Source organism: Leucoraja erinacea, chromosome 3 (genome assembly GCF_028641065.1).
Source record: "Leucoraja erinacea ecotype New England chromosome 3, Leri_hhj_1, whole genome shotgun sequence".
Taxonomy (NCBI): domain Eukaryota; kingdom Metazoa; phylum Chordata; class Chondrichthyes; order Rajiformes; family Rajidae; genus Leucoraja; species Leucoraja erinaceus.
Window position 1 is genome coordinate 96,864,970 of NC_073379.1, and position 14,269 is coordinate 96,879,238.

The 14,269-nt window shown below is 42.8% G+C and overlaps 1 protein-coding gene across 1 annotated transcript in view; it reads right to left on the minus strand.

Moving 5' to 3' along the window:
- Positions 1–1,461: 1,461 nt before the first annotated feature.
- Positions 1,462–14,269, minus strand: part of LOC129695855 (calcium and integrin-binding protein 1-like) — a 19,607-nt gene continuing 6,799 nt past the window's right edge. Inside the window, exons 3-4 of the mRNA XM_055633242.1 lie at positions 13,031–13,119; positions 1,462–3,210 (exon numbers count right to left, since the gene is read on the minus strand). Of these exons, the coding sequence (XP_055489217.1) occupies positions 3,186–3,210; positions 13,031–13,119 (114 nt within the window). The 3' untranslated portion in view covers positions 1,462–3,185. The remainder of the gene's footprint in view (positions 3,211–13,030; positions 13,120–14,269) is intronic.

Below are 14,269 nucleotides of genomic sequence, written 5' to 3' on the forward strand. Positions count from 1 at the left end.
ACCCAACCTATCCAAATCACCCTGCAGCCTCATTGCATCCTCCTCGCAGCTCACTCTGTCACCCAGCTTTGTGTCATCTGCAAACTTGTTGTTGCATTTAATTTGCAATGAGCAATGTAAAATTGTCAGAAGTAGTGATAAAGGCATGAACACTCATCGGATTTATGAATTACAGGCTGACTGATCCACTGCTACATTGAGACATTTCTTTGATTTGTAATTCTTTGTGAACAGTTTTCACTGTTCAATTTCACTGAAGAAACCACCAGAAGTTTTTGACCAAATTTGTCTTTCCTCTGTTCAGACCTTGCATCTTAGCTATTTTTTAGACGTTTTTTTCCAATAAATACCAGGTTGTAACTCGACTAATTTTAAGATAGAAAATATTAATAGAGTTGTCAAGTCCCTTTACCATATACTCACTGGGCAACATGAGTGAAATTAATTATATACAGATTGTAAAACGTTAGCAGATTTTTTTTTTAAATTCCCACTTTTACTGTAAAAATAAACCTCGGCATGGTGCATGGTTTAATAAAGCAGAACTTTGAATAAAATAATAAATTGATTGATATTAAGTTCTTTAAATGTTACATTTTGTGTCATGTAATGCCTTGATCTTAGTGTACGTTCAGTAGTGCACTGTCCACATGCAAGACAGGTTACAAGAATCAATCACAATACAATATTGAAAATCAAATTCCAGCAGCTCACAACACAAGCAGTTTTTTTTCCCTTTGCTACACTCCGGATATTTACACCTCTTCCTGACTGATGGACTCTCAGCACCCTCTCTCTTTTGACACTTATGTGTGTCACCCACCTTCTCTTGGTCTCCTCCTTGTCACATACATTCTCTCTGTTGCCTCCTTCCTCCCTTTCCTATGCCCGTTTCAAGATGCGTGCTTTCTGAATTTTCCCAGATCTGAAGATTATTGAACTGAAACACTAACTCTCACTCTCACACAGACGCTACTTGACCTGTTTAACATTTTTGAAACTCCCGTGTCAATAGACAATAGGTGCAGGAGTAGGCCATTTGGCCCTTGGAGCCAGCATCATCAAGCCAGGACCTGGATGTATGTGATAATTGACAATTATCAGTTAAATCAGTTTATTGTGAAGGAAATAGCTTTAACATTGCTCCCTTTTCAAGGGGATGACACGAGTCAACAGAAGTTATCTTTTATCTGGATCTCAATGAAACATTAAACATGAAAGATGACGATACTTCCTAATGTCTGGACAAAAAAATAACATTGTCTCCTCTTTGTCCATATTATAATACCAAACCAGATATGCTCTATGATCTTTAGCTTGCATGTTTTGGAAATATTGTCTCCATTAGGGCTTTAGAGATTCATCCAATGTTTTGGACCTTTGTCGTAATAAAAAGGACCAAAATGTACTTAACATTTAAAGTCCTTTTATTAATGGAATCAGATTTCAAGCTCAATTTTAAAATGTTTTCAGCAAAATCATCTGCAAAGCAAGAGCTGGTGTTTGACATACTATGAAGTGAGTGTCCCTGTAAGATAACCTGCATTTTGTGGAATGCACAATCTGCTTTTAATTCCTTGTTCAAATGATATATTCCCCCAAAAATCAAATTATGAAAGGTAACATTAAATAATATAAAAGTATTTTTTTTTTACTTTTAACTTTTACCTGGAGTTTTACCTTGATTCCAGATAATGTAGCAAGGATAAAGTGAACTCTCAATGTGGAACTGTCCTTTATGGTATTGCAGGTTTTCATACTTTAAAAGATGGTACGGTGGCACAGCGCGAAAGTTGCTGCCTTACATCGCCAGAGACCTGGGATCGATCCTGACAATGGGTGCTGTCTGTACAGAGTTTGTACCTTCTCCCCGTGACCTGTGTGGGTTTTCTCCGGGATTTCCGGTTTCTGCCCACACTCCAAAGATGTAAAGGTTTGTAGGTTAATTGGCTTGGTATAGTTGTAAATTGTCCCTAATGTGTGCAGGATAGTGTTAATGTGCGGGGATCGCTGGTCAGTGCGGATTCGGTGGAACCGAAGGGTCTGTTTTTGCGCTGTATTTCTAAAATAAACTATCCGCTTCATTTCAAATATTGATTTTTGTAATAAAGCTATTTGCATTGTATATTTTGCATTTACTATAGTTTGAAATGTGACTAATATACATGGTCTACATGCCAAGCTTCCAATCTTTGCAGTGCTCTCAATGTTAGAAGGTGAGTATATTTGTCTCCTTTCCAACGCCACTTCGTACAATTATGCTGCTAGCGCTAGGAGCACAATACCAACCATTACTGAGAACAGTGTTAACCACAGAAAACAGACTTCCAAAATGGAACAAATATACCAGTTTATTGTCATTTTAAAGCATAAACAAATTGTAAATATCAGTAGCCTGACAAAAATGAATATTTTGCAATAAATTAACACAAGGAGAAGCAATATAACAATGGAATTTATATTTCAATGCCCACCTGTAGTGAATATTTTAAGTAGGAAATCAATCAGGGTTACATCTATGGAGGAAAGAATGACAACTTCACTTACTGGCAGGACAATGCAAAATCTAAGAATACACCACACGTGAAGAGCCAAGGAGGATTCATATTAAACTTCATTAGAAGGGTTAGACTCCTACTGAATGGTACAAAAGTCGGTGAGAAGACTCACTGTAAGGAAGGTGTTCTGCAAGTTCTGAAATGGTGTGTTCAGTTCAGGTGTGTACCTTTATGTTAAAATTATGGAGCTACTCTCAATTTGTGTTGCCATTGCTTCCAAGGCTTGCACTGTGCGAAATGCACCCTCCAGCAGTTACCCAGCAGTGAACCAGACTTATGCAGTTTATAATCTCCAATACGCATATGATTCTCCAATCTATATACTGATAATTGGAGACAATTAATGGGTTCCTTATCCAAATTTCTGATATGTTGCCATTGCCTTTAGCCTATGGATTAATTAATTAAGTGCCTAATACAGAAATATATCACCCCAAAACTATCTTTGTCTTCTATGCAGCATGCATACAGATTGATAATATAGAGCTCTTACTAATATGTGCATTCAGTGGAATTTTAAATGACTGCAACTATTGACTGCTTTTAAATTTGATTTACTTAGTATCCAGTCACAATTGATGAATGTGCAGTTTTGGTAATGGATTCAACCGATTGACTTGTTCTGTCTTAATAGACTGACATAGTGAAGTAGCTGTGGAGAAAAGGAAAATAAAATATTTATCAATGAGGACAGTAAAAGATTTAGAAAATAATGTTTTACTCTAATTATATTACATTTAACAATCACTATAAATGCCTGATATTAATATAGTAATGATAATACATATGCTGATTAAAATAGGAAAAGATATAGTTACAATCTTTAAAGCCTTAAAGCATCAGTGTATTTATAGCCACTAATAAGATGCAGACTCGTATAATGTGGAAAATGTGATAGCCCTATCGCTAGCTGGCAATAATAGCGCATCTATTCTGTTGACATTAATTTAGCGATAAAATCTGGTCAGATGCAGTGGTAAACCCCCCAATCTTTCAAAATTGTAGGAGTAATATAGTATTGGTGTCGTTCATTTAGTGTTTTGCCGTTAGCTGGTGAGAGGTAACAAATGAATGAAAGTTCCTACTGCCTTTTCTATTCCGGAAAGTTTATAAGATGTGTGTTATGTATTTGGCCGAGTTATAGACATGTTTTTCCAAGCAATAGCCTACAGCCTGTGTGCATTAATACAGTGGTTTCCTGTAAGCAGCTTGGAGTGTGTGGCTGCAGCCAGGCAAGACTGTGGTTGATGCCACCTGCTGGTGCCACAAAGAACTGTTGATAAAAGAATCTAAAGTAGAAAATGATGGAAATACTCATCAGGTCAGACAGCATCTGCAGACAGAGAAGCAGACTTCAAATACCAGGACAAAGACCCTTCCTCAGAGCAAGGAAAAGACTAAGCTTACCTTTCTGTGCATTTCCAACATTATTTATTATTTTACTTCGGAGTCACGTGAGTGACTACGTGAAGACCCCGCCAGCATGCATGCGTGGCATAGCGTCTCACGCAGTGCAACAGCGACGGGCGGGGGTGGAGCGCTCCCGCGGCAAAAATTCAAACGGACCTACACAGGTAAGGAAAAATTGAAGTTGTATTTCTTCCACTTGCTGTGCTTTATGTTACAGCACGTTGGACAAATGGACCTGGACCGCAGGCTGCCGCGGGGAACCAGGCAGGTCCCGACAGCCAGCACCACGGGCGTCCAGCGGTTCCAGGACCGCAGGCTGTGGGAAACTAGGAAGGTTACGGCAGCCGACAGCCGGGTACGACCGGCGCTGGCTGAGCCCAGCACCGCGAGCTGTATACCTGGAAACAACACAGCGGGCTGCAGGCAGGCAGGAGTCGGTACGGCCGATAGACTCAGGGAGTCCGGCCAGAAGGACGCACTGCCCAAGGGCAGAGAAAATGACTGTTGGCGTGGTTACTAAGGTCCACTTACCGACTCCAAGCTGATTCCAGCGCCATGAGTCGTAAAACTCAAAGCAGCGCAGGATTCAGCCCGGCTGATCATACTCATCTGAGTCCGGCCGAAAAGGTGCAGCAGAGGTCCGCCCGTGACTTGCTCCGGGAGATGGAGCAAGCTCACTATGGGAGTCTTCGCACTCCCACAACAGCACCTTATCGAGGGCTGTAAAACAATGCATCTCCATTGATAGAGGAATGCGTTGTGGACCAGGGCTGAGCTGGTCCAGAAGAAGGGGACGTGGTTGAAGAAAACGACAGTGTGCAGGGGGTGCAGAATCCTAAGGAGCTACTGGGAGTGATCACTAAAATTACGGATCAACGAAAAGTACCATTACAGACCAGGCTGGCGGCCAGCATCGACCACCTGTACTTCCATCTCCTGCAGGAACAGGCAACAAAATTACGCAGAAGTATAGGCCTCCTGTGAACTTTAGTTTGTTAAAAATGCCTGCGGCAAACAATGCGATCTGGGGGTACAGTGGGACTGGCACAAAAACCCAGGTCAAACTACAGAAGATTTCAAAACTTCTGACAGCGGGCATATCATTGGTTGCTCGCCCAGACGATGGTACAGAGATGACACCAGGATTGACATTGCTCCGCAACACCCAGTATGAGATCAATTGCTTGCGAGAGCACAGTAAACCTGCACTAATCCCCAAATTTGCAAGGTTGTGCGAAATAGCTGCAACACAACCAGGGGGGGGGGGGGGGGGGGGGGGGGGGGGGGGCTCGACGAAGAGCTCGACGAAGAGATTAAAGCCATCGGGCTCATAACAGCATCATCAGCAACGACAGCACCCCTATGCATCCACCAGCAGGTATCAACACCAGGACGCTGGTGAAAGCATGAGGGCCGCGCAGCACCACGAAGGTCCTTTTTAGGCCAAGGCCCAGAGCGACCCTCATGGAAAACGTGCCAACCCCACACTCCTGCGCCTCTTCCGCAGAAGAGGCAGGAATTGAAGAAAGGGACATACCACCACCAACCAGGTAAGTAGGTGGATCTGGTTCCTTCCAGAACACAAAGGTGTACGACCTGTACTAACAGGAGGAATATTCCACTTGTTTTGGGAGAAATGGAGGGATCATTGTCGATACCTAAAATTTAACTGGATGGGGCAACTATGGCAGGATATGGCGTTGCCTGATGGGCTAACTTCAGCCCCAAGACTTTTCACCAAGATATTAAAACGGGCCTTGGCAATATTAGAAACAAAAGCATATTGTCATGGCATATCTTGATGATATATCAATTGTGGAGAAAATACCCTGGATCTAGCTAAATCGGCAGTTTTAGCTACAAAACATAGTGTGAAACTCTGGGGTCATCTCCATCCAGATAAATCTAAGTTGACGGCATCCACAACTGGACTTTCTGGGATTTACAAATAACGTTATCCATATGTCTGTAATATTGCCAAAGAGTAAAGCAGACTTGGTGGAAGCCTACAACAAAATTAATTACTAAAAACACTGGTGTTGGGTGCGTTTTATGGGCTAAAAGCCTACTGCTAACAATGCACCATCTGCATGTCTGCCTACGAATAGATAATATCACAGTGGTGGCATATATTAATCATATGGGAGAAAAGATCAATACCATGTGTCAATCTGGCCAATATATTTGGTTATGGTGTGTTAACATACATATTTGGCTACCAGCAAACTTACCTACCAGGTAACCTCAATACTGAGCCACACACCAGGTCATGAAAATTCAATGGCAGCACCGAATGGCTGTTGGACCACAAAAAAGTTGCTGATATTACCAAAAGAGGGACACCAGATATCGATCCATTTGCATCTAGACCCAATCACCAGTTACCAACATATGCCGCTTGTGAACCACACTTGGGGCAGCAGCAATGGACGTTACTCACTGAATGGGGAATAATGGTTTACAATGTTTTTCCCTCCTGCCTCATCAGTTGGATCCGAAGCAAAAACACATATGGACTCAACATCAAGTGTCTTGAAAGTACCTGATTGGCCTACACAGCCATGGATCCCTGTGGTCTCGGACATAGTCTCTGAACCATAGTCCACCATGCTAGATCCGGGCTGGCGGACAGGACCATGAGCATGATCACGGCAGCCTATCATGAACCAACAAGGACTGGTGTAGCGTATAATACACCTACAACCACCAACGTCCTGGGAATTCCTATCCAGCCTTCATGTAGATGAAGGACTGAACTGCAGTACTATAATTATGCAGGAGTGCCCTGTCAGCTTGCTGGTGGCAGGCGCCACGACAACTCTCCATGGGATCTCACCCTCTAGTTGTCAAACGTATGAGGATTATTTCAACACCAACCCTCCTAGAGGGAAGTACTCCCAGATCAGGGACGTCAGTGTTGTACTAACATTGCTAGGGGCACCAGCAATGTCCCTGTCCCTGGGGGGTGAACTGACATTTAAAAACAGTATGCTGATAGGACTGGTCTCAGCTCTAGGGGTTCAGTTTCTACATAAACTGAGACTGGGATAAATGATGGCATCTCCAGAAAAGATAACTTCGCATATTAGAGCTTCCAGATATACTCAACTGACACCTGACTATGTGTAATGACACACCTTCTATTATACCTTAAAACTACTAAAACTTAAGAGGAAGTAAATTAGCACTATGGGCAGCCATAAACAACCTAATGGCCAGGTATCAGCACTAACCATCGCTAGATGGCTCAGACAGGCTTGGGAGCTGCTGGGGTGGATACTGACATCTTAAATTTCTATCCACAAGGGCAACAGCAACACCGACAGCTAGAGACAAGGAAGTGCCTATGGACCATATCCTGGCAACAGCAGGATGGGCTAGAGAAAGACCTTCCAATTCTTTATAATAAGCCAATAACCAAACCTGCGGTATTGCAGAATCAAGTTTGAATTCTGTAATATATTTAGCCCTAGGGAGGATTATTTTGTTAAAATAAATTGTTATTGGCTGAATTGGATACATGTCTGAATACAATAACATACTTCCTCCCTTGAATGACTTTGGCAGTGAGTGAAGCATGGACTGTTCCACGGCTTGAAATCACAGAGCTTTAAAATCTTCACGTAGTCACTCACGTGACTCCGAAGTAAAATAGTAAGATTAAACGAGAATTTACCAGTTTGAAGTTTGATCGTTATTTTATGAGGAGTTACGATAAGGGATTACGTGCCCTCCGCTCCCGCCCTCTATTATAAAGGTCAACTGGTATATTAGTTCTTCTTATCTTACTATGTTTATTTCACATTCCACACCGCTGCTTTGAAGTATGTCGCGCAAGCGTGCTGGCGGGGTCTTCACATAATCCCTCATCGTAACTCCTCATAAAATAAAGATCAAACTTCAAACTGGTAAGTTCTCGTTTAATCTTACTATTTTTTTTCAGATTTTCAGCACCTGCAGAATTTCTTTGTCTTCATTTGCTGATTACTTTCTTATTGCTTCTCATCCAAAAATAACTACTTTGAAGAAATTCTGCTAGTCTTACTTTACCAGTTTTAACAAAGGATCAAAAGTAATTTACCACAACTGTTTACCTTATACATATTAATGATTTGGAAGAGGGAATTAGAACCAACACTGCCAAGTTTGCGGATTACACAAAGCTGGGTGGCAGTGTGAACTGTGAAGAGGATGTTAAGAGGTTGCAGGGTGACCTGGACAGGTTGAGTGAGTGGCAGATGCGTGGCAGATGCAGTATAATATAGATAAATGTGAGGTTATCCACTTTGGTGGCAAAAACAAGGGGGCAGATTATTATCTCAATGGGGTTAGGTTAGGTAAGGGGGAGATGCAGTGAGACCTGGGTGTCCTTGTACACCGGTCACTGAAAGTTGGCGTGCAGGTACAGCAGGCAGTGAAGAAAGCTAATGGAATGTTGGCCTTCATAACAAGAGGATTTCAGTATAGGAGTAGAGAGGTTCTTCTGTAGTTGTATAGGGCTCTGGTAAGACCACATCTGGAGTATTGATTACAGTTTTGGTCTCCTAATTTGAGGAAAGGCATCCTTGTGATTGAGGCAGTGCAACGTAAGTTCACGAGATTGATCCCTGGGATGGCGGGACTGTCATATGAGGAAAGATTGAAAAGACTAGGCTAGTATTCACTGGAGTTTTGAAGGATGAGAGGGTATCTTATAGAAACATATAAAATTATAAAAGGACTGGACAAGCTAGATGCAGGAAAAATGTTCCCAATGCTGGGCGAGTCCAGAACCAGGGGTCACAGTCTTAGAATAAAGGGGAGGCCATTTAAGACTGAGGTGAGAAAAAACGTTTTCACCCCGAGAGTTGTGAATTTGTGGAATTCCCTGCCACAGGCACGGGTTATTGATTCGGGCCGATCAGCCAGGATCACAATGAATGGCGGTGCTGGCTCGAAGGGCCGAATGGCCTGCTCCTGCACCCATTTTCTATGTTTCTATGATCTTTGAACTGAAACATTAACTCTTTTCCTCTAACCACAGAGGCTGCCTGACCTACTGAGTGTTTCCAGCATTTCCATGGACTTTTTTCACCAATAGTTATTGGTTTTCCAGGATCTATTTAATTTGTTTTTACATTTCACAGTCACTAAAACAAGTGGTATTGTAACTATGTACTTTTCAGAGGTGATCTACACATTTTGTTTGTTACTTGTAGGTACATGTATGCAATTTTATATTAAAATGTAGCTTTGTTCTGTTTGGTCCATTAAGTCACAGGCACTTTTTAAGCACACATTTTGATTACTTTCCATTCTACCATAGAGATATAACGTCTATAATAGATTTTATTTATATTTCTTTGAATCTACAGACCTTGGCTGGGAACCTGGGGCTCAACAAAATTGTTCCCAATTAGGCCCCACACCTCCTAAGGCCGACCCTGCCTAATGTATGCCTGGGTTTAACATTTATTTAGTATGGACTTTTTTAAAGTGCTCTTTCAGTGCAAGTTGCTAATATTTTCTCATATTCGATAGCTCTCGCAGTTTTCTCTAAAGTAAGGCAAGGGCACAGCATCTATCATAAACCATTGCACACTTTTATTTTTGTAAATGGAAAATTATCATTTGCTTATCTTTTTAGACTACATCTGTTAATACTGCTGCTGCTGAAACCTGATTTTGAACTGAAGTGGTAACTCATTTTCCTTTTCCACAGATATTGGCTGACCTGTTGAGTATTCCTTGCATTTTCTGTTTGATTAAAATTACTATTGAGACACATGATTGATATACTTGGAAATATATAATTCATGATGCACTGGTGTTCACGAACACTTACATAGTTCATGTACTTACATGGAACAAAGAACAGTACAACACAGGGACAGGCCATTCAGCCCACAATGTCTGGGTCGAACATGAAGCCAAGACCAACTCTTATCTGCGTGCACATAATCCATATTCGTCCAATCGCTGCATATCAAAGGTTCAAAGGTCCGTTTTGTTGTCACGTGCACCAATTAAGGTACAGTGAAACTCGAATTAACATACAGCCAGATTAAATAAAGCAACAAGACACACAACTACATAAAAGTTAACATAAACATCCACCACAACGGATTCCCCACATTCCTCATTGTGATGGAAGGCAATAAAGTCTAATCTTCTTCCTCTTTATTCTCCCGCGGTCGGGGCAGTCGAGCCTTCCGCAGTCAGGGCGATCGAAGCTCAGGGCGATCGAAGCTCTCGCGTCGGGGCGATAGAAACTCCTGCGGCCTGGAGCTGCATGTGCCTATGCAAAAGTCACTTAAATGCCAATATCTCATCTGCTTCCACCACCAACTCCCGGCAGCGCATTCCAAACACTTGCCATCCTCTGTATAAAAAGGCTGGTCCCCCAATGCAATATTCCACCTCTCCACCAATTCCAATATTGGTGGCCAGTGGGGGGGTGCTTTCCAAAGCGCTAGTATGGGTGTTGTGGGCCGACGGGACTGGTTTCCTGAGGGCTAGTGTGGAAAATTGTGCGCCAAATGGATTCTTGGGCTGGCAGCTCAGTGACTCAGGCCTGGTTGGCTGGCAGCTCAGTCACTCAGGCCTGGCAGCCCAGTCACTCAGGCCTGGTGCGCTGGCAGCTCAGTCACTCAGGGCTGATGGCCTGGCAGCTCTGTCACTCAGGGCTGGTGGGCTAGCAGCTCAGTCACCAAATTCAATTTCATAGCATTTCAAGCAGAGTGCAGACCACCACATTCAGTTTCAAAGCATTTCAAACAGATTGTGGACGTGGTGCCGACGGACGAGAGGCCGAAGCAAAGAAGTCGCAGCCAAAGAACCGAATGGAAATGAGGCCGAAACACCAATAAACCAAAAGAGTACAAAGACGAAACGCCTACTAACCGAAAGGATGGGACGCCTAAATGCAAACTAACCAAAAGGGACGGACGCCTAAAAGCCAACGAACCGAAAAGCTGCGTCGCCTAAAACCAAACTTACCGAATGGGTGCTCTGTCGAAACGCCACCTACCCGAAAGATAGCGTCGTCTACAAGACAATGGACCAACTGCCGCTCAACAGAAAAGCCCAATAACGGACATGATGTTGTCGAGGGGCGGGGCTTGCCTGCGATTCTGTGGGAAAAGGACCCCCACGCTCCCGTCTCCCCTTCTCTCTCCCCTCTTCTCTCTCTCTCTCCCCTCTCTCTCTCCCCCTCTCTCTCTCCCCTTCTCTCTCCCCTCTCTCTCTCCTCTCTCTCTCTCTCCATTCTCTCTCTCTCCCTCTCTCCCCTCTCTCTCTCTCTCTCTCTCCCCCTCTCTCCCTCTCTCTCTCCCCCCTTTCTCTCTCCCCCTCTCTCTCACTCTCCCCTCCTCTCTCTCTCCCCTCCTCTCTCTCTCTCTCCCCCCCCCTCTCTCTCCCCTCTCTCTCTCTCTCCCCCCTCTCCTCTCTCCCTCTGCCCTCTCTCTCTCTCTCTCTCCCCCTTTCCCTCTCCCTCTCTTTCTCTCCCCTCCTCTCTCTCTCTCTCCTCCCCACCCTCTCTCTCTCTCTCTCCCCCCTTCTCTTTCCTCCTCTCTCTCCCCTCTCACTCTCTCCTCTTCTCTCTCTCCCCTCTTCTCTCTCCCCTCTTCTCTCTCCCCTCTCTCTCTCTCTCCCCCTCTCTCTCCCCCTTTCTCTCTCTTCTCCCCTCTTCCCCTCCTCTCCCCCCTCTCTCTCCCATCTGTTTCTCTCCCTTCTCTCTCTCCCCTTCTCTCCTCCATCTTCACTAGTGGGAGCATCCCACAGTCACTAACCGTGATGCACCACCATCAGACCCCAACCCTCAAACCAGGGTGATCCCCCCCCGACCCCCGGGCCCTGACACCCACACCGGGTGATTCACCCTGGCCGCGGGGCCAGACGACTCGGGGCAGAGTAAATTGCCCCAATCCCACCCCCCCAACAAGAAGCACGTTTTATTTATTTATTTTATTTTCATCGAATGGAAAATTCCTCGGGGCTGCCTCAGTGGAGGAGGACTGTGAGCAAGATGGCCAAAAATCATAGTAATATATGGTAGCATTTTTTTTTCTAAAATCAATATACAGCGCAGACAGGAAGTGGTCAAGGTGAGACTTTAAGTTATATAGATACTTGTATGGTCTCCCCTCAATCTACAGCATTCCGAAGAAATCAATCCAAGTCCCCAATCCCAGAATTATTCTAGTAAATCTCCTCTGCACGCTCTCCAAAGCCTTCACATCTTCCCATAATGGAGCAACTAGACCTGCACGCATACTCCAAATGGAGCTTAACCGAAGTAGTATAGAATCACATCATGACTTTCTGACTCTTTATGTACCAACCAATGAAGCCAAGCACATAATATTCTCTCTTTACCTATCTACTTGTGCTGCCACTTTCAGAGAATAATGGACTTGGACCTAAAGACCCCTCTGTACATCAATGCTGTTAAGGGCATTGCTATTAATGTATATTTTCCCCTTACATCCAACCTCCTAAAGTGCAATGCCCCACACTTGCCCAGCTCAAACTCCACCTGCCATTTCTCTACCCATTTCTGTAGCTGGTCTATAGCCCTCTGTAGAACGAAGAAGGACAAATACAGGCTTCAGTAGAATCCTGCATATCACCAAGCAAAAAACATAATTTCTTGCTTCTTATTTGAAAGAGCATTGAAAATTTCTTAGCATAGATTTTCTCCATTGGTTACTTCTATTTTTTGTTTAATGTTTTTCCTATAGCATTATAAAATGATCACAAATAAATTGACATTGTCATAACAGTCAAGCAGCAGAATATTATTTCAGTAGAACAACTGAGAGCGAAGGACTATCAAAAAGAATATAACATTCAGCTTTACGCATATTTTCAAAGGAATTGCTTTTTATTCAATGGACACTTAAATCATTACTCAGCTATAATGTGATTAGTGACAAACAGTTGAATAAAAGCATGTTAAATGGAACACATTTATTTTGTTTCAATGTTGTATTATTAGATTAGGAGGCAATCAGCAAGGAAGAAGATTAAAGAACATTAAATTAAGGAAAAATAAATTCTTGTAGATATTTTAGTTTCCTTACCCTGCAAAATCAGGTACTTTTGAAGCAATGTGCTGGAATTCCGATAGGTTAATACGATCATCACCATCCAGGTCGACGTCAATCATGATCTGAAAAAGAATGAGATTCACTTTCATCTCACATGCAAGTATATCCATATTTATTGAAAACATTACAATTTCAATATTCTTCCTCAAGTTATTCATATTCCTGCACAACGTATTTTGCAGCTAGGATTCTGCAAATTACAGTATGTCTGCAAATGTCTTGCAAATCACTGCATATAATTGGATCACATATCAGCTTGCCTGTTTGACATGAATAACTAGAGTCATGCAGCACAGAAATTGGCCATTCAGTCATCATACTCGTTTCAACCATTAAGTACCTATATGTCCACTAATCCCATTTTCCAGCACTTGGTCCTATTGCCTTCAAATATTCGTTCAGATACTTCTTAAATGTTATGAAATATTTACTTCCACCAAACTCACAGATTACATCCATTCTCAGGGAGAAAAACATTCACCCTCAGATCACTTCCAAGTCTTTTTATCCATTTGTTCTTGAATCAATGTCCTATTGTTTAAAACACCTCGGCTGTGGGGACATTTTTTTTAAATCTCTGCCCCTCGTAATTAGTTCATCCTTCTGCCTTCACTACTCCAAGGTAAACAATACATCCTATCCTGTATCTCATAACTAAAATGCTCCAATCCAGACAACACCCCGATGAATCTCCTCTCCACCCTGTCTGATGTTTCCCATATCTCATATAATTCCCATAGAATGATATCTAGAGCTGTACAGTACTCCACCTATGGCTTAAACAACATTTTATAAAGTTGCACCACCATTTTCTTGTTCTGAAGGCGATTACCTTAATAAGGCACCTTATTAACAACCTTACCTGCATGTCCTGCTATATTTAGAAAACCTTGCACTTGTTTCCCATTATTCCCGAAGGCCTTACATTTTATTGTGTATGTCCTACCCTTATTTGTCCTCTCAGAATGCATCACTTCACACATATCAGGGTTAGACCAGTTAGCCTGACATTGGTGGTGGGGAAGATACTGGAGTCAATCATAAAAGATGAAGTAGTGGCACATTTGGATAGCAGTAACATGATCGGTCCAAGTCAGCATGGATTTACAAAAGGGAAATCATGCTTGACTTTTTTGAGGATGTAACTAGGAAATTGGAAAAGGGAGACCCAGTAGATGTGGTGTACCTGGACTCTCAGAAAGCATTTAATAA